General features: G+C 55.9%; 1 protein-coding gene across 1 annotated transcript in view; it reads right to left on the minus strand.

Annotated features, from left to right (window-relative positions):
* The window catches only part of LOC116956416 (kinesin-like protein KIF18A), a 144,521-nt gene that overhangs the window by 8,266 nt on the left and 115,309 nt on the right, over nucleotides 1-20,946 (minus strand). Inside the window, exon 14 of the mRNA XM_076054261.1 lies at nucleotides 11,900-12,237. Coding sequence (XP_075910376.1) covers nucleotides 11,900-12,237 — 338 coding nt within the window. The remainder of the gene's footprint in view (nucleotides 1-11,899; nucleotides 12,238-20,946) is intronic.

The following is a 20,946-nucleotide window of genomic DNA, read 5'->3' on the forward strand; positions in this document are numbered from 1 at the left end:
TACAGACACGTGCACACATACTCACACATACAGACAGACACACAAACGTACTCACATACACACACGTACTCACATACACACACGTACTCACACATACAAACACACACACACGTACTCAACATATACAAACACACACACGTACTCGCATACACACACGTACTCACACATACAAACACACACACGTACTCACATACACCCACGTACTCACACATACAAACACACACACACACGTACTCACGCATACAGACACACACACGTACGGACAAAGAACCCTCCACCCCGCCCCCCGCCGTATAGCCTTCAACAGACTGTTGGGGCAAGCGCCGTATGACAGTAGCAACAACGAAGGCTGGCACTGTGGCACGCCAAGGGGTGGATGAGATATACATTTACAGTGAGGGTAAAAAAAAAGTATTTGATCCCCTGCTGATTTTGTACGTTTGCCCACTGACAAAGAAATGATCAGTCTATAATTTTAATGGTAGGTTTATTTGAACAGTGAGAGACAGAATAACGACAAAAACATCCAGAAAAACACATGTCAAAAATGTTATAAATTGATTTGCATTTTAATGAGGGAAATAAGTATTTGACCCCCTCTCAATCAGAAAGATTTCTGGCTCCCAGGTGTCTTTTATACAGGTAATGAGCTGAGATTAGAAGCACACTCTTAAAGGGAGTGCTCCTAATCTCAGCTTGTTACCTGTATAAAAGACACCTGTCCACAGAAGCAATCAATCAGGTTCCAAACTCTCCACCATGGCCAAGACCAAAGAGCTCTCCAAGGATGTCAGGGACAAGATTGTAGACCTACACAAAACTGGAATGGGCTACAAAACCATTGCCAAGCAGCTTGGTGAGAAGGTGACAACAGTTGGTGCGATTATTCGCAAATGGAAGAAAAACAAAAGAACTGTCAATCTCCATCGGCCTGGGGCTCCATGCAAGATCTCACCTCGTGGAGTTGCAATGATCATGAGAACGGTGAGGAATCAGCCCAGAACTACACGGGAGGATATTGTCAATGATCTCAAGGCAGCTGGGACTATAGTCACCAAGAAAACAATTGGTAACACACTACGCTATGAAGTACTGAAATCCTGCAGCGCCCGCAAGGTCCCCCTGCTCAAGAAAGCACATATACATGCCCGTATGAAGTTTGCCAATGAACATCTGAATGATTCAGAGGACAACTGGGTGAAAGTATTGTGGTCAGATGAAACCAAAATGGAGCTCTTTGGCATCAACTCAACTTGCCGTGTTGGAGGAGGAGGAATGCTGCCTATGACCCCAAGAACACCATCCCCACCGTCAAACATGGAGGTGGAAACATTATGCTTTGGGGGTGTTTTTCTGCTAAGGGGGCAGGACAACTTCACCGGATCAAAGGGACGATGGACGGGGCCATGTACCGTCAAAACTTGGGTGAGAACCTCCTTCCCTCAGCCAGGGCATTGAAAATGGGTCGTGGATGGGTATTCCAGCATGACAATGACCCAAAACACACGGTCAAGGCAATAAAGGAGTGGCTCAAGAAGAAGCACATTAAGGTCCTGGAGTGGCCTAGCCAGTCTCCAGACCTTAATCCCATAGAAAATCTGTGGAGGGAGCTAAAGATTCGAGTTGCCAAACGTCAGCCTCGAAACCTTAATGACTTGGAGAAGATCTGCAAAGAGGAGTGGGACAAAATCCCTCCTGAGATGTATGCAAACCTGGTGGCCAACTACAAGAAACGTCTGACCTCTGTGATTGCCAACGAGGGTGTTGCCACCAAGTACTAAGTCATGTTTTGCAGAGGGGTCAAATACTTAGTTCCCTCATTAAAATGCAAATCAATTTATAACATTTTTGAAATGCGTTTTTCTGGATTTTGTTGTTGTTATTCTGTCTCTCACTGTTCAAATAAACCTACCATTAAAATTATAGACTGATCATTTCTTTGTCAGTGGGCAAACGTACAAAATCAGCAGGGGGATCAAATACTTTTTTCCCTCACTGTATCTGTGTGTGTTCGTCACCGGTATCGACGCGCGGGGGGGGCATGCGGCCGCTCCGGCAGCGGACGCCGTTGTCAGTCTCCAGCCACCCCCCCCCCGCCCTCCACCTTCCCGCTCGTTAGTCGGCCGGGAGGGGAGGGAGCGGCGCGGAACAACGGCCGACGTGAATAAACTCGGCCGCGAAAGCTCATCAACCGCCCGACCAAACCGCCCACCCACCCTCCCCCACCGAATTCCCAGGGGAAACGGAGCGCTCCGCACGGCGGTAATCGCCGCACAGACGGGCCGCGCCATCGACGCCCTCGGGTACGGGGGGAGGGGAGTCGTCGGTGAAGAACGACGGTGAAGACCGCAGCGCCATGATCGCCGGCCACCGCTCCGCCTTCCCGCTGGGTCTCCGTTTGCCGACCGAGATTCAAGCCGGAGAGCCGGGCCAAAAAACCGCGCGGCGGCCGATTAGCGGCGCGGAAAGCCGGCGGCGGCGGCGGCGGCGGCGTCCGTGCGGGGCGAAAAAAAGAGCCGGGACCTGGGCAGCACCTCGTGTGGGTCAACGCGGCCGGTTCTCAGCCGCTTGCTGGTCCCCCGAAAACGCAACGCTCGCCTCAAGCTTCGATCATCTCGAGGGGTCGGTGGTCGCCCCCGCGGCCGCCCCGGCGCCCACCAGCCCCTCTCACTCTCGCCGAGCGGCATCGCGGCCCGGCGGACAGTCCCGGGGTCCGTCGGTTCAGTTTCTTTTTAAAGTGCCCTGCGAGCTAAGAAGCTCTGTTTGGTCGGGTGACATCGACAGGAACCACACACCGTTTGCGTGACGGGCCTAACAACGTTGGAGAAAAACGGAATAATGCGAATGGAAAGAATCGTCTGATTTCAAACATTTAATTTATATTTGTAAAAGTTTTAGGCCAATCAAGCAATAAAAAAAGTGCAAGATTCGGCGTAAAAAGTGCCAGCAGTAAAATAAGAAATACGACGTTGAAATCTGCGATAAAAAATATAAAGAACATAAATCGAAAACGGGGCCGGCATTGGCAGCGGCCGCCCCCCCCCACAACTCCCACCCCCCCCCCACCACTCCCCCCCCACCCCCACCCCCCCACCACTCCCCCCCCCCCACCCCCGAGGCGGGAACTAAGGAGCCCGTCGCCGCTGTAAATAACTGCGGCGCAGCCCGCTCTGCCGCGGCAAAATGTTACGCAAATACCACACCAAGCGCCGTGAGCGCCGGCGTGGTGAGCCAGCGGAGAGCCGGAGCAATAAAAGACAAAGCCGCCCCCCCCCCCCCCCCCACCCAACTTCTCACAATCCCGATAAATGTCCGTCCGACCAAATTTTAACGGGCGGGAAAAAAGTTAACCTGTGAGCTGAGCGACGGCGGACGGCAATATCGGCCACGGCCGTGACGATCGCGGGAGCTGGGAGGGCGGGGGCGGGGGGCACGCTACCCCCGGTGGCACAGCGGGGGGTGGGGGGGGTTGTGGGGGGCGATCGCCGATATCTGTATGTGTGAGTACGTGTGTCTGTATGTGTGAGTACGTGTGTGTGTGTCTGTATGTGTGAGTACGTGTGTGTATGTGAGTACGTGTGTGTGTTTGTATGTATGTGCGAGTACGTGTGTGTATGTGAGTACGTGTGTGGGTGTCTGTCTGTATGTGAGTACGTGTGTGTGTCTGTATGTGTGAGTACGTGTGTGTATGTGAGTACGTGTGTGGGTGTCTGTCTGTATGTGTGAGTACGTGTGTGTGTTTGTATGTGCGAGTACGTGTGTGTATGTGAGTACATGTGTGGGTGTCTGTCTGTATGTATGTGTGAGTACGTGTGTGTATGTGAGTACGTGTGTGGGTGTCTGTCTGTATGTGTGAGTACGTGTGTGTGTCTGTATGTGTGAGTGCGTGTGTGTCTGTATGTGTGAGTACGTGTGTGTGTTTGTATGTATGTGCGAGTACGTGTGTGTATGTGAGTACGTGTGTGGGTGTCTGTCTGTATGTGAGTACGTGTGTGTGTTTGTATGTGCGAGTACGTGTGTATGTGAGTACGTGTGTGGGTGTCTGTCTGTATGTGTGAGTACATGTGTGTGTTTGTATGTGTGAGTACGTGTGTGTGTTTGTATGTATGTGCGAGTACGTGTGTGTATGTGAGTACGTGTGTGGGTGTCTGTCTGTATGTGAGTACGTGTGTGTGTTTGTATGTATGTGCGAGTACGTGTGTGTATGTGAGTACGTGTGTGGGTGTCTGTCTGTATGTGAGTGCGTGTGTGTGTCTGTATGTGTGAGTACGTGTGTGTATGTGAGTACGTGTGTGGGTGTCTGTCTGTATGTGTGAGTACGTGTGTGTGTTTGTATGTGCGAGCACGTGTGTGTATGTGAGTACATGTGTGGGTGTCTGTCTGTATGTATGTGTGAGTACGTGTGTGTATGTGAGTACGTGTGTGGGTGTCTGTCTGTATGTGTGAGTACGTGTGTGTGTCTGTATGTGTGAGTGCGTGTGTGTCTGTATGTGTGAGTACGTGTGTGTGTTTGTATGTATGTGCGAGTACGTGTGTGTATGTGAGTACGTGTGTGGGTGTCTGTCTGTATGTGAGTACGTGTGTGTGTTTGTATGTGTGAGTGCGTGTGTGTGTTTGTATGTGTGAGTGCGTGTGTGTGTTTGTATGTGTGAGTGCGTGTGTGTGTTTGTATGTGTGAGTACGTGTGTGTATGTGAGTATGCGTGTGGGTGTCTGTCTGTATGTGTGAGTACGTGTGTGTGTTTGTATGTGCGAGTATGTGTGTGTATGTGAGTACGTGTGTGGGTGTCTGTCTGTATGTATGTGTGAGTACGTGTGTGTGTTTGTATGTGCGAGTACGTGTGTGTATGCGAGTACGTGTGTGGGTGTCTGTCTGTATGTGTGAGTACGTGTGTGTGTTTGTATGTGCGAGTACGTGTGTGTATGCGAGTACGTGTGTGGGTGTCTGTCTGTATGTATGTGTGAGTACGTGTGTGTGTTTGTATGTGTGAGTACGTGTGTGTGTTTGTATGTGCGAGTACGTGTGTGTATGTGAGTACGTGTGTGGGTGTCTGTCTATCTGTATGTGTGAGTACGTGTGTGTGTTTGTATGTGTGAGTACGTGTGTGTATGCGAGTACGTGTGTGGGTGTCTGTGTGTATGTGAGTACGTGTATGGGTGTCTGTCTGTATGTGTGAGTACGTGTGTGTGTGTGTGTATGTGAGTACGTGTGTGTGTGTATGTGAGTACACGTGTGTGTGTGTTTGTAACGACAAAGAGTTGGCGGTGTGCGTCACGAGCTGGGCGGGGCGTTGGTGGTAGCGGGCGGGGCAGGGGAGCGCGTGGGTACGAGTCACTCGCACGCGCGCCAATACCAATGAGGTGGAACCCCCTCTTAACGACGGTAATTGGGTTCCACGAAAACTGGTCATTAAGCGATTTGGTCGTTGAGTTTGGGCAGATACTCGTTGAAAGGCTTAATTCATTCCGATTGACATCGAATGTAAAGATTGCCCCAACCGCTCGTGGATGGACGTCGCTGATTGGCCGAGGCCTGGGTCAGGCCGCTTTGGAGCTCGCCGATTGGCCGGAATTGGCGGTCGCGGACTCGTCGTGAGACCGGGCGTCAAGAGGGGAATGGTCGGTAAGCGAACACATTGGGCTCTATGGAGGCACTACACTACACTATACACTACACTACTATACACTACTATACACTACACTATACACTACTCTATACACTACACTATACACGACACTATACACTACACTAAACACTACACTATACACTACACTATACACTACACTACTATACACTACACTATACACTAGACTACTCTATACACGACACTATACTACTATACACTACACTATAGACTACACTACACACTACACTATAGACTACACTATACACGACACTATAGACTACACTACACACTACACTACACTATAGACTACACTATACGCTACACTATACACTACACTATAGACTACACTATACACTACTCTATACATCACACTTTACACTACACTATAGACTACACTATACACTATATACTACACTATACACTACACTATACACTACATATACTATTCACTACACTATACACTACTCTATACACTACATTATACACTATTCACTACACTATACACTACACACTACACTACTCTATACACTACACATTGGGCTCTATGGAGACCCGTAGTTCAGTGATTAGTCGTTAAGAGGGGTTGTACTGTACCCCCAGTGCCAGGCCAGGTGCACTATGAGGCCACGTGACGTGTCGAGGGCTCTCGCTGCTGACAGGAGGTCACGGGACAGACCCAGCAGGTGCCATGGGTTGGCTGACTGAGATGACTGGCAGATGTACCCAGCTGATCCCCCTACCGTGCCAGCGCGTGCACACACACGCACTGGCACGCGTGCACACACGCACTGGCACGCGCACGCACTCACAAAGACAAAGATTCCCCCGTATAGCCTCAAGACACAGTTGGGGCAAGTGCTGTTAGCGAGCAGCACCTATGAAGGCCGGCACGGCACACGAGGGTGTGGGTGGCCACCACCACGCACGGCCGCCTTTGTTTCCATTGCGGCGATGCCCTGCGCACCGCATCGGGTACTCATTTGAGGCCGAGTCGAACAAGGGGAGGCCCAGGACCGGTTCACTGGTGTTGGCCGTGAGGTGGAAAGGAATCCCCCCGGGGGTTGCCGGGTTCGTAGCGCGGCGCGCTTACCGCCACCGCATCCGGCCGCGCTGCTTCGCGGTTGGCGAGAATCGATCGTTTACGATTCCCGCAAAACCACACGCTGAGCAACAACACGACCGCCACCACCGCCTCCGCCGCCACCAACGCTGCCACCACCGCCTCGACCCCCAGGGGGCAAACCAAACGGCACCGACGCCAAACACGGGAGCAGGCGACGAAAGGCCAAATGAATACGTCGTTTTTTTCCCTCCGCTTTCTTTCTTCGATCGAGTTGTCAAAATCGCTACGACGCGTCAAGTTGCTGGGGGGGCGGAGAGGGGGCGGGGAGGAGAGGGGGCGGGAGGAGTGAACAGAGACCCGCCGCGGCGACGGTGAACCCCGCGGGGCCAGCGGCCCACAAGCAGACAGCGACTGTCAATCACCGCACGTTCAAGCAACCCACGCGTCTAGCGACAAAACTGCACCTGCCGCTACCAAACGGCACGATCGCACTACGCAACAGCTGTCCATGTGCACAGCGACGTCTATGCAACAGCTGTTCCTGTGCACAGCTACGTCTATGCAACAGCTGTCCCTGTGCACAGCTACGGCTGTGCAACAGCTGTCCCTGTGCACAGCTACGTCTATGCAACAGCTGTCACTGTGCACAGCTACGTCTGTGCAACAGCTGTCCCTGTGCACAGCTACGTCTACGCAACAGCTGTCCATGTGCACAGCTACAGCTACGCAACAGCTGTCGCTGTGCACAGCTACGTCCATGCAACAGCTGTCGCTGTGCACAGCTACGTCTATGCAACAGCTGTCACTGTGCACAGCTACGTCTGTGCAACAGCTGTCCATGTGCACAGCTACGTCTACGCAACAGCTGTCCCTGTGCACAGCTACGTCTACGCAACAGCTGTCCCTGTGCACAGCTACGTCTGTGCAACAGCTGTCCATGTGCACAGCTACGTCTACGCAACAGCTGTCCCTGTGCACAGCTACGTCTATGCAACAGCTGTCCCTGTACACAGCTATGCAACAGCTGTCCCTGTGCACAGCTACAGCTGTGCAGCAGCTGCTCCTGTGCACAGCTGCCCCCGTGCACAGCTGCTCCTGTGCACAGCTGCCCCTGTTCACAGCTGCCCCTGTGCACAGCTGCCCCTGTTCACAGCTGCCCCTGTGCACAGCTGCCCCTGTGCACAGCTGCCCCCGTGCACAGCTGTCCCTGTGCAACAGCTGTCCCTGTGCAACAGCTGTCCCTGTGCACAGCTGTCCCCGTGCACAGCAACTTCTATGCACAGCTGTCCCTGTGGGGACCCTGCTGTTGGCTGTAGGGGGACGGGGGGGGGGGCGGCTCGCAGCGCCCGTGTCGGTTTCGCTGGGTCTCACCCCCAAGGCCCCCTGGGAGCTCCGAATTCCACCCGACCCAACCTCCGGCCACCACGCGGAGGCATCCGTGGAATCTTCGCGTCTCTCCCTTCCCTCTCCGCAACACCTCCGCCCGAGTTCACCGAGATCCGCCACACCACCACCGCCCCCCCCCCCCCACTCTCGGCCACCCGCCACCCTCTCCCCTCCCTACCCCCATCCCTTCACCAGCGACGGCAGAAAGGGAGAGGAGCAGGAAAGGGAGTCGAGACTAATTTGACCGGCGCTCGCGTTGAGTTGTGTCAACAAACAAGAGGCGCTCCCTGCTCCCACCGCCCCCGTCCTCCATCCAGAAGGAGCGAGAGAGGCGCAGGGGGTGAGAGAAAGCGAGCGAGCGGCTGGAGACCTCGGGGCTGCGCCGGGCGCGGACGCCACGGGCTACTCGGGCTGCGGAGAGAGGCGAGCGCGAGAGGGGAGCGGGGAGGCCGCGTGGCGGGAGGCTGGCGGGCTTAGTTTCAATCGCCACGGCGATGCGCCCCGCGCTCGCGTCGGTAAATAAGTCGACAGGCGGACACCCCCCCCCCACCCCCCCACCCACCGTGGCGGAGCGGGCCACAAGCCGGCCACAAGCAGGCCCCCCCCAACACAACAGTACCAAACCCCGATAGGCGTGCCAAGTACAAGACAGGAGGTAAACAGATCACCCCCCCAACACACACACACACACGTACAAATAAAACTAAAATGTCCCCAATCCTGATTTAAAGCTTTCGTGACTGCAGGGATTCATATTCTTGGTTCTTTCGGTAAAGTCACCACCACGTAGAAGGGAAACAAAAAAAAATGTTTAGTCTTGAGGTTCGATGTTTCTTTCGCCCACCCTCGATAAGTGACCATTATTAAATCTGTTTAACACGTAGCCTTTCGTGATCAATATCATCCTTAAGAGGTTTTTTTTCGGTTAGATCACGTAAATATATAAATGTTGTGGTTTGGCTCTCCAACACACAACCGGTGTGGCTGTACTAGTGACGAATTGGCCATGTGACAACCCCTTACTAAATTTTGATTTAAAGCTTTCGTGACTGCAGGGATTCATATTCTTGGTTCTTTCGGCAAACTCACGTAGAAGGGAAACAATAAGATAATAAAAATATAAAACGATACAATTCTCACGACGTTTCGACTGCAACACAAGCAATCATCACGTTCAAAAAACCCGCCACTTTTTTCAAATTTTCTTGCTGTGGTTTTCACACCTGATGGTGATTGCTTGTGTTGCAGTCGAAACGTCGTGAGAATTTGATTGTTTCATATTTTTTATTATTATTTTATTGTTTCCCTTCTACGTGGTGGTGACTTTACCGAAAGAACCAAGAATATCATCCCCAATCCGGCGAGACAAAAGCCCCACCGAGGTCATCAACTTATCGCTCCAAAGCGACCGACCTGGCTACCGCAAGCGGCAGCCGAGAGCGGCGAGGGAGTGCAGGAGTGGCGGGCGCCAGGTCGCGCAGCACGAGAGGGGCGGAGGTTCACGAGCCGAGGTTGGGGGGCCTCCCCCCCCCACCCCCTACCCCCCACCCCCCGCCACCACGGGGAGCGGCAGGGGAGGAGGATGACGGATCAGTGGCTTCGGGGCAGACGGAGGCTTAAGACACCCACACGCGGAAGCTGCTCACTTAAGGGATGTGGCACAACAGCACACGCTCATTCACGCGCGCACGCTGCTGCTGCTGCCGATACCCCAGACACTCGCCTCAACACACTCACGCAACACACAGACGCACGCCACAAAGATCCCCCCGTATAGCCCTGACCAGACTGTTGGGGCTGTTAGCGAGCAGCAACCTATGAAGGCCGGAACGGCACGCGAGGGGGGTGGGTGGCCAGCACCACGCCCTGGCCGCCTTTGTCTCCCCAGTGGCGAAGTTTGCACACCGCACCAGGTGCTCATGTTGGAGGCTGAGTCGACCTAGGGGAGACCCAGGACCGGTTCACTGGTGTTGGCCGTGAGGAGGAATGTATCCCCGGGTTTCCGCGTTCGGCCTCGCCGCTTCGCAGTTGGCGAGAATCGATCGTTTACGATTCCCGCAAAACCACACGCTTAGCAACAACACGACCGCCACCACCGCCGCCACCACCGCCTTGACCCCCACGGGGAAACGAACTCGGGTCGCTGGGTTTATGGCACAGCGCGCTGCTAACCACTACACTACCGCTCCTCGCAACGCACACACCACACTCAACACAAATATTATAATTCAACACTCATTGTTTTTTTCGGTAAAGTCACGTATGTAGGAATACCATAACATTATATTAAATATATATACTGAAACAAACAATGAGTAATTTATGCAGTCACGAAAGCTTTAATTCTTTATTATAATTCAACACTCACTCACACACCATTTCACACACTGGACTCACGCAACACACACCCACACTCGACACTCACTCGACAGCGACACGCACTCACTCAACGCAAATAATACAACACACACACTCACTCACATACCATCTCACACACTGGACTCACGCAACACACACCCACACTCGACACACACTCACTCAACGCAAATAATACAACACACACACACTCACTCACACACCATCTCACACACTGGACTCACGCAACACACACCCACACTCGACACACACTCACTCAACGCAAATAATACAACACACACTCACTCACACACCATCTCACACACTGGACTCACGCAACACACACACACACTCGACACTCACTCGACAGCGACACGCACTCACTCAACGCAAATAATTCAACACACACACACACTCACACACCATCTCACACACTGGACTCACGCAACACACACCCACACTCGACACTCACTCGACAGCGACACACACTCACTCAACGCAAATAATACAACACACACACACACTCACTCACACACCATCTCACACACTGGACTCACGCAACACACACCCACACTCGACACACACTCACTCAACGCAAATAACACAACACACACACACTCACTCACACACCATCTCACACACTGGACTCACGCAACACACACACTCGACACTCACTCGACAGCGACACACACTCACTCAACGCAAATAATACAACACACACACACACACTCACTCACACACCATCTCACACACTGGACTCACGCAACACACACACACACTCGACACTCACTCGACAGCGACACACACTCACTCAACGCAAATAATTCAACACACACACACTCACACACCATCTCACACACTGGACTCACGCAACACACACCCACACTCGACACTCACTCGACAGCGACACGCACTCACTCAACGCAAATAATTCAACACACACACTCACTCACACACCATCTCACACACTGGACTCACGCAACACACACCCACACTCGACACTCACTCGACAGCGACACGCACTCACTCAACGCAAATAATTCAACACACACACACACACTCACTCACACACCATCTCACACACTGGACTCACGCAACACACACCCACACTCGACACACACTCACTCAACGCAAATAATACAACACACACACACTCACAAACCATCTCACACACCGGACTCACGCAACACACACCCACACTCGACACACACTCACACACCGGACTCACGCAACACACACCCACACTCGACACTCACTTGACAGCGACACACACTCACTCAACGCAAATAATACAACACACACACACACTCACACACCATCTCACACACCGGACTCACGCAACACACACACACACTCACTCGACACTCAGTCGACAGCGACACCGTCCCACTCACACACGCGCCATCGAACGCACCGACTCACCACCACACCCACCCCCCCCAGCCCCCGCTCCCGTGCACCCGGCTCACCCGCGGGTGGTGCGTCCCGGCCGGCCGGCGCCGCCGCCGCCGCCTCTCCCGCGCCGAACAGCGTGACCAACCCCGGCAGGGTGAACTCCACGGCGCTCCGCACGCTGCCGTCGCACGGCGCGTCGCCGCCGCCGCCGCCGGCGTCGCCGGCGTCGCCGCCCTCGCCGTCGCGGCTCGCGTCGCCGTCCGCGGCCGTGTCGGCCCACACGACGGCGCGCTCGCGCCGCACCAGACGCACCACCTCCTCCAGGTCGGCGTTCTCCTCGGCGCCCGCCAGGCCGGCCGACGCCAGCGAGTCGTACTGCTTGCGCGCCACCCGCAGCAGCGCCGTCACCAGCCTGTCGGCGCGGGGGGTCACGGGACGGGGGGGAGGGGGGGGACAGCGTCGCAACACCTCGAATAAAATTTCAGTGCGAGCAGCACCGTGGCTGCTGCCGCCGTCGCCGCCGACACCGCCGACACCGTGGACGTCGCCACCGTCAGCAAGCAGCCGAGCGGCAGAGCCGACGGCGGGGCACCCGCGGGCCGCCACCCACTCCGACGCTCGTTGTGTAACACGACAGCCGCCACCCCCCCCCCCCCCCCTCCATCGCAGAGATGCACACACGGACAGATATATGGCAGGCAGACAGACAGGCAGACACTGACAGACAGACACAGGCAGACACTGAGAGACGGATACAGGCAGACACTGACAGACAGATACAGACAGACACTGACAGACAGATACAGGCAGACACTAACAGACAGATACAGGCAGACACTGACAGACAGATACAGGCAGACACTGACAGACAGATACAGACAGACACTGACAGACGGATACAGACAGACACTGACAGACAGATACAGACAGACACTGACAGACAGATACAGGCAGACACAGATTGACAGGCAAGTAACAATTCACTCCAGTTAATTTCCCCCCCCCCCACTTCCCGGCCCGATTCCCCACCGCCTCGTTTCACATTTATTTCATTCGTGTCTGCCTCATCCTGCCCCGCTGAAGTGGATATCACAGGGCTGCCTGTGACATCCCTTCCTCAAGCGGGCCTCTGGTCTGCGCAGTAGGGGGGGGGATGGGGGTGACACTTTCCACACCGCCTCTGCCAGTCAAAAAAACGCCCCGTTTTTTTGACAGTCCCTCCGAGCTCTGCGATTCTCCAGGGCCGGAATTCTAGACGGCGTAGGGGGGGGGGGGGGGGTGGTGGTAATCGGTGCATGTGGGGGGGCCCTTTTCGTGGCGCGGTCGCCGGCATCGCCGCGCAAATGTCATTGTTTTTCATCGAGCGAATGCTTCCACACGCGGCTCTCAGGACAGCTCGAGCGCCGGATATGGCTGTCCAAAATAAACAGACAAGCTTTGCCGGCGTCGCACACCGCGCACGAGCGAACAACGTCAGCCCACCGCGCTGTCCACAGAGCCGCGCGTGACGGCCTCCTCCCAGCACGCGCAGGCCAAGACCGCCCCCGGCACGACCGCCGGCGACGATGGTGCGCCCCGCGGCCTCCGCGCCACGTCCGCGGCATTCGCGCGGCGTGCCGCGGACGTGGCGGTGCCGTGCCCCCCCCCCCCCCCCCCCGCCATCGATGTCCCGAGGCAGCGCGGCGATAGACGGGCGCATTAAAACCTCGCGTCTCTGAACTCGGCAACGCGTCTCCGTCCGGCGAACGTGAGCGGGGCCGCGGGCTCCCGAGGGTTGAAAGCGTCCCCGGCGTCGGGAGGCGGCGGTTTGATGCGGCTGGGCGCCCCCCCCCCCCACCCCTGCCCCCCCACAACCACCACCGACACGCTTTGACACGGGCGCTAAAAGGGGAGATTAAAGGCGACACGAGGGCATGTGGGACACTCCGCAGGACGGGGACGGCTCCGTGCCACCAATGCCACCGCCGCCCCCGCCGCCACCTCCAGCACCGCCACCACGAATCGAATCGCGTGCGCGCGTCCCGCGGAGCTTCAGAATCGAATTTCGATGAATCGAGCTGCGTCGATTTGCTCCTCCCTACGTTCGCGACCTCCTTCGGTCATACATTCCATCAAGGTCAAAGAAGATCGTGCGAGCACGAACTGCGCGTTGTGCCCGCGGGTCTCTAGGCCTCACACTCGGGGTGGTTGACGTGGCTTCTGCAATTTCGGTACCTCTGGAGCGCCCTCGTTAACCCCTTCAAGGTCAGGGGACGACTTCTGAGACACACTGGCACGACTTCAAATGTGGACGGAAAACCACACGCGTTTAAAATGCCTTTCTCTCTCTCTCACTCTCTATTTAGTCCTGGTTCATTTTTTGATTTAAAGCTTTCGTGACTGCAGGGATTCATATTCTTGGTTCTTTCGGTGACATGGTTCTTTCTACGTGACTTTGCCGAAAGAACCAAGAATATGAGTCCTGGTTCATGTTTAAGGGCGCTCAACACATTTTTTTTTTTAAATTTTCAATTCAGTTCATTTAATCGAGTTTTTATTAATCAAATTTAATTAATCGAGTTTAATTAACAGAGTTTAATGAATGGAGTGTAATGGAGTTTAATGACTAGTTTAATCAATCGAGTTGAGTGTATCGCATTCAACGAGTCGAGTTTAACCAAGCGAGTTGAATGAATGGAGTTTAACGAACACAGTCTCAACGAATTGTAGTTTAACGAACGGAGTCTAAACGAATCGAGTTTAACGAATCGAGTCTAACGAATCGAGTTTAACGAACGGCCGCGCAGCGAGAGCGCTTGGTGCCAACGCGGAAACGTCGCTCGAGATGCAGCCGGGGCGACTCGCGGCCTTCGGCAAGGCCGCGCGCCGGGGAGAGGCTGGCTACCGGAAAATCAGACGTCGCTCGGCAACGGGAAACCGGTCCAGGAACTGAACTCGCGTCGCGATCCGGAAGCGCAACCGCGCCGACCGCTGCGCCGCCGCTCCCCCACCGACCCACCCGCCCCCCACCGCCGTACAGAGGGGGGACGGCTACAATAGCGACCGGTTTTGGCTTTGTAGTTTTTGCTAGCTCGCCCGTCCGCGCTTAGGCGGCGCCACTCGACGGGCCCCGAGTCGGCACATTGGGGCGGCCGAGAGGGGGGCCGAGAGAGGGGGGCCGAGAGGGGGGCCGAGAGAGGGGGGCCGAGATGGGGGGGCAGAGAGGGGGGCCGAGAGGGGGGCCGAGAGGGGGGCCGAGAGAGGGGGGCAGAGAGGGGGGCCGAGAGGGGGGCCGAGAGGGGGGCCGAGAGAGGGGCCGAGAGAGGGGCCGAGAGGGGGGCCGAGAGAGCGGCCGAGAGGGGGGCCGAGAGAGGGGGGCAGAGAGAGGGGCCGAGAGGGGGGCCGAGAGGGGGGCCGAGAGGGGGGCCGAGAGGGGGGCCGAGAGAGGGGCCAAGAGAGGAGCCGAGAGGGGGGCCGAGAGGGGGGCCGAGAGGGGGGCCGAGAGGGGGGCCGAGAGGGGGGCCGAGAGAGGGGGGCAGAGAGGGGGGCCGAGAGGGGGGCCGAGAGGGGGGCCGAGAGAGGGGGGCAGAGAGGGGGGCTGAGAGGGGGGCCGAGAGGGGGGCCGAGAGAGGGGGGCAGAGAGAGGGGCCGAGAGGGGGGCCGAGAGAGGGGCCGAGAGAGGAGCCGCTCTCCGCTCATCGACAGGAAAAGCGTGCGGGCGAGAGAGAGAGAGACGCTCGCTCCGACGGCCACGCGTCAATAACTCCGCTTTGTTCCCCACCCACCCCCACCCCAACGCCCAACGATTATCCAACCACAGACACGGGGAGAATTTCGTTCGGCCGAATCTCGCGATGAAAGCGGACGGCACCCGTCGATACATTCCAAACCCCACAATTAATATGCGGCTGGCGGGGGGCGACACGGGAGTGGGGGAAGTTGGGGAGGGGGGGGGGGGGCCTTCAGCAAACCCATCACACGAATATCGAGCTCCTCGCATCAAAGGCTACGGTGGTGGGCGGTGGGGGGTGACAGACGCTGTCAAGAATGTCTCCGCGTGCACTCCACCGCCGTAGCCGCAGCAGCAGCAGCCGCAGCAGCAGCAGCAGCAGCAGCCATCCCATCCATTCACCACATCATTCGATCCGTCGTCGCCCTCTCTCTCATCTCGTCCCGTCGTCATCTCGTGAGAGTCCGTCCACAGGGAGCCGCGCGCCGATGCGTGCGGCGGTTGTGCCGTGGCGGTGATCGGCGCTGCGCCACGAAACCACCGGTCTCCCGAGTTCGAGTGTCCCGGGCCCCCGGCTAGCATCGGCGGGCGAGCGACGCCTCCGCCGCTCGCTTCTTCCCCGCCGACAAACCAACCGCGGTGAAGTGTGGTCAGACTACCCCGACGGCGCGGGGACGACCTTCACCCAGCAGTGGATGGACAAACAGCTGTAAACTTATTATTACAGAGACTCCTCTACTTACGAACGAGTAAGGGTTCCAGAGGTCTGTTCGCAAGTGGATTTGTTCGTCCAACTTTACTCCCTGTCGATTCCAAACATGTTGTATGTACGGCGTGTACACTAAACACGGGGAAGGGCTTTAAAAGCTGCATACTCTCCTGTAGATGCCACTGCTTCTTCACGTTCTGTAGTTGAAGTTGCCACTGTTTCTTCATGTTCTGCAGATGTAGATGCCACTGCTTCTTCATGTTCTGCAGATGTAGATGACACTGGTTCTTCACGTTCTACAGATGTAGATGCCACTGGTTCTTCATGTTCTGCAGATGTAGATTCCACTGCTTCTTCATGTTCTGCAGATGTAGATGACACTGGTTCTTCACGTTCTACAGATGTAGATGCCACTGGTTCTTCACGTTCTGCAGATGTAGATGCCACTGCTTATTCATGTTCTGCAGATGTAGATGACACTGGTTCTTCACGTTCTGCAGATGTAGATGCCACTGGTTCTTCATGTTCTACAGATGTAGATGCCACTGCTGCTTCACGTTCTGCAGATGTAGATGCCACTGGTTCTGTATGTTCTGCAGATGTATATGCCACTGGTTCTTCACATTCTGCAGATGTAGATGCCACTGGTTCTTCATGTTCTGCAGATGTAGATGCCACTGGTTCTCATGTTCTGCAGATGTAGATGCCACTGGTTCTTCACATTCTGCAGATGCCACTGGTTCTTCATATTCTGCAGATGCCACTGGTTCTTCATGTTCTGCAGATGCCACTGGTTCTTCATGGTCTGCAGATGACACTGGTTCTTCACGTTCTGTAGATGTAAATGCCACTGGTTCTTCATGTTCTGGAGAAGTAGATGCCACTGGTTCTTCACATTCTGCAGAAGCCGATGCCACTGGTTCTACACCTTCTGCAGATGTAGATGCCACTTGTTCTTCATGTTTTGTAGATGTAGATGCCACTGGTTCTTCACGTTCTGCAGATGTAGATGCCACTGCTGCTTCACGTTCTGCAGATGTAGATGCCACTGGTTCTTCACGTTCTGTAGATGTAGATGCCACTGGTTCTTCATGTTCTGTAGATGTAGATGCCACTGGTTCTTCACGTTCTGTAGATGTAGATGCCACTGGTTCTTCACGTTCTGCAGATGTAGATGCCACTGGTTCTTCACGTTCTGCAGATGTAGATGCCACTGAGTTCTTCACGTTCTGCAGATGCCGATGACACTGGTTCTTCATGTTCTGCAGATGCCACTGGTTCTTCATGTTCTGCAGATGTCGATGCCAGAACCGCCATTCTATTGCGCGGCGATTGAACTTCGTATCTCTGAAAGTTCCTAAGTCGAGTGTTCGTAAGCAGAAGAGTCCCTGTACTATTAGAACAGTAGTGATAATAATAAGCAGCGCTCGGCAGTGGTTGCCGGGGTCGCATGAAGCTGTTTACATAAAAAAAAACATTTACCCTATTGCCCTCTATCAATCTTCCCTATTTCGGTGTCAGTGACGGGGGGCGCATGTTTGACCATACTTCACCACGCCGGTCAGTGCGGGTTGGCGAAGGGCGGCAGCCCAGGACCAAGATTCAGACATCACCCGCCACTGATGCGAAGCCGGGAATCAAAGTTGCTTTGCCGGAATCTTAACGCAGTGCGCTGACCGCAGCGCCGCCGCTCCCCACAGCGAACCAACAGACATTCATTCTCACGCAAGCGACAACAGCAGCAGCAGGAACATCCGATACAGAATCCACAGCAGCGGGAACATTCGATTCAGAATCCACAGCAGCAGGAACATCTGATACAGGATCCACAGCAGCAGGAACATCCGATTCAGGATCCACAGCAGCAGGAACACCCGATACAGAATCCACAACAGCAGGAACATCCGATACAGGATCCACAGCAGCAGGAACATCTGATACATGATCCACAGCAGCAGGAACATCCGATACAGAATCCACAGCAGCAGGAACATCTGATACAGGATCCACAGCAGCAGGAACATTCGATTCAGGATCCACAGCAGCAGGAACATTCGATTCAGGATCCACAGAAGAGACAGTAGCAGGAACATCCGAACAGGATTCACAAAAGGAGGAACATCCGATACAGAATCCACAGCAGCAGGCACATTCGATTCAGGATCCACAGCAGCAGGAACATCCAATTCAGAATCCACAGAAGAGACAGTAGCAGGAACATACGAACAGGATTCACAAAAGGAGGAACATCTGATACAGGATCCACAGCAGCAGGAACATCCGATTCAGGATCCACAGCAGCAGGAACACCCGATACAGAATCCACAACAGCAGGAACATCCGATACAGAATCCACAGCAGCAGGAACATCCGATACAGGATCCACAGGAGCAGGAACATCCGATACAGAATCCACAACAGCAGGAACATCCGATACAGGATCCACAGCAGCAGGAACATCCGATTCAGAATCCACAGAAGAGACAGCAGCAGGAACATCCGAACAGGATTCACAAAAGGAGGAACATCCTATACAGGATCCACAGCAGCAGCAACATCCGATACAGGATCCACAGCAGCAGGAACATTTGAATCAGGATCCACAGCAGCAGGAACATCCGATACAGGATCCACAGCAGCAGGAACATCCGATCCGATTCAGGATATCACAGCCGCGACAGCAGGAGTCTCCGTTACAGCAGAGGCGGGAACCGCGGGGATCGCAATAAAACTCAACGCGGAAAAAAAAACCCGTTGCCCGAGGGAGAAACTGAATCCGGCCGCCGGCAGCGGCCGTCCATCTCGCTCGCCATTCAACTCTGTTCACAAAACTTCTCACTTTCTTTCACCTTGGCGCTCGCCGCGACCTGGGCGCTACCTGCCGCCGTCGCCGCCGCCGCCGCCGGGCGACACGCGACGGAGCGGCGACGGCCACCGCCCTACCCCCCCCCCCCGCCCCCCGCGCCGTGCGTGAGAACGCGGCCATTCGGGGCGCGACCGGGGAGCGGAATTTTTGTATTGAGGCGAACGCAGCAGGTGAGGTCACAGCGGGCGCGACACCCTGCCCCTGCGCGCCGGGATTCAAGGGCCCCCCCCCCCCCAACGCCGGGGGCTCATCGCAAACGGGGGGGGGGGGGGGAGCAGGGGGCGGCATCACATCCTCACCACCCAGGGGACAAAGATCCCCCGTATAGCCTTAACAGACTGTAGGGGCAAGTGTTGTTAGCGAGTAGCACCTATGAAGGCCGGAACGGCACACGAAGGGGGGTGGGTGGCCAGCACCACGCCCGACCGCCTTTGTCTCCCTAGTGGCGATGTTTTTATCCACCGCACCAGGTACTCACTTGAGGCTGAGTCGACCTAGGGGAGGCCCAGGACCGGTTCAGAAAATCGTCACCGGCGTTGGCCGTGAGCGGGAATCGAACCCGGGTCGCCGGGGTTCGTAGCGCGGCGTAGCGCTAACCCGCTACACCACCGCTCTCACCCGGGGGGGACACAGATCTCCCCGTATAGTCTCTAACACAGTGGTTCTTAATAAATACGGGGGGGGGGGGGGGCGCTTCAAAAAAATGTTAACGCTTCCGAGAATTTTCAACGACGCCACGAGAAATGTGCTGCTGCCTCCGGGGGGAGGGGCTCTGGAGATCACCTGGAGAAGATCCCCAGGCAACGTGCTGACGACGATGGCGAACAAGTTGGCGAGACTCTATGACTTCCTGCAGCTGCATTTGTCGCCGTGTTACAGCGTCCATTGTCCGTTCTTTTTTTCCATGAAAGACGACGGTCCCATACAAGTGCTACAATTGTTTCGAAGCGCCCTGTGGTTTGACGAAACAAAGTAGCAGTTACGTGCCCGGTGGTTCATTTGTGCTTTCGATGATTTACCTTACAAGAACAACAAGAACAAAAACATCTGGCCACGTCTCTCGCACCTCCCCAGCTGGTGCGTGCGCTCCCCAGGGTCAAGGACCACTGCTCCCAACAGAATGGAGTGCTGTTAGTGTGCACCGACGAAGGCAAGCGAAGGCCGCGAAGGCCGGCACGGCACAAGAGGGCGTTGGGGGTGGCCGGCACCGCGCGCCGGCCACCTTTGTCTTCGCGCGTGGACCTCGGGGAGGGCACCAAAGACCGGTTCGGATCATCGTCTCACCGGCCCGTCTGGGTGGCCACGAGCCGGAGCCGAACTCGGGCCGCCGAGTTCGGAGCGCGGCGGCGCAAACCGTTGCGCCGCCGCTCCCTCCCCCCCCACCCCCCCACGCACACGGACACGCGGGCGTACGCTCGCTGGCTGGCTCGCAACCGCAGGGTTCCTGCCATCGGATGCTCGGCGTTTGCCGGTCCGCTCGGCGGCCTTTGATCGCTCACCTGACGGCAAACGCGAGCGGACGGGGCGAGAGTGGGGGGGGGGGGGGGCGGGTGGGCGGCTCGCCTGGGTTACCGGCCTAGGCATGCCATTTGGCCGCACTTCACCGCGCGGGGTCAGTGTGCCGTGGGTGGGTTGGTGGAGGCGGGGCGGGGGTTCGGCCGGGACCGGTTCAGATGCCGCTCGCCGCTGATGTTAGCCGTGGCCGGCCGTGCCAATTGGGGGGGGGGGGAGACTATAGCGATAACCAAATTGTCTCTGCGGGGTTTGTTTGGCCGCCCCCTCTCTCTGCAGTCCATCAACGTGCCGGCACTCACTCTTGGTCCCGCGCCCCCCCCCA

Source organism: Petromyzon marinus, chromosome 65 (assembly GCF_048934315.1).
Source record: "Petromyzon marinus isolate PM22_M1 ecotype Great Lakes invasive population chromosome 65, UKy_Petmar_22M1.pri1.0, whole genome shotgun sequence".
In the NCBI taxonomy this organism is placed as follows: domain Eukaryota; kingdom Metazoa; phylum Chordata; class Hyperoartia; order Petromyzontiformes; family Petromyzontidae; genus Petromyzon; species Petromyzon marinus.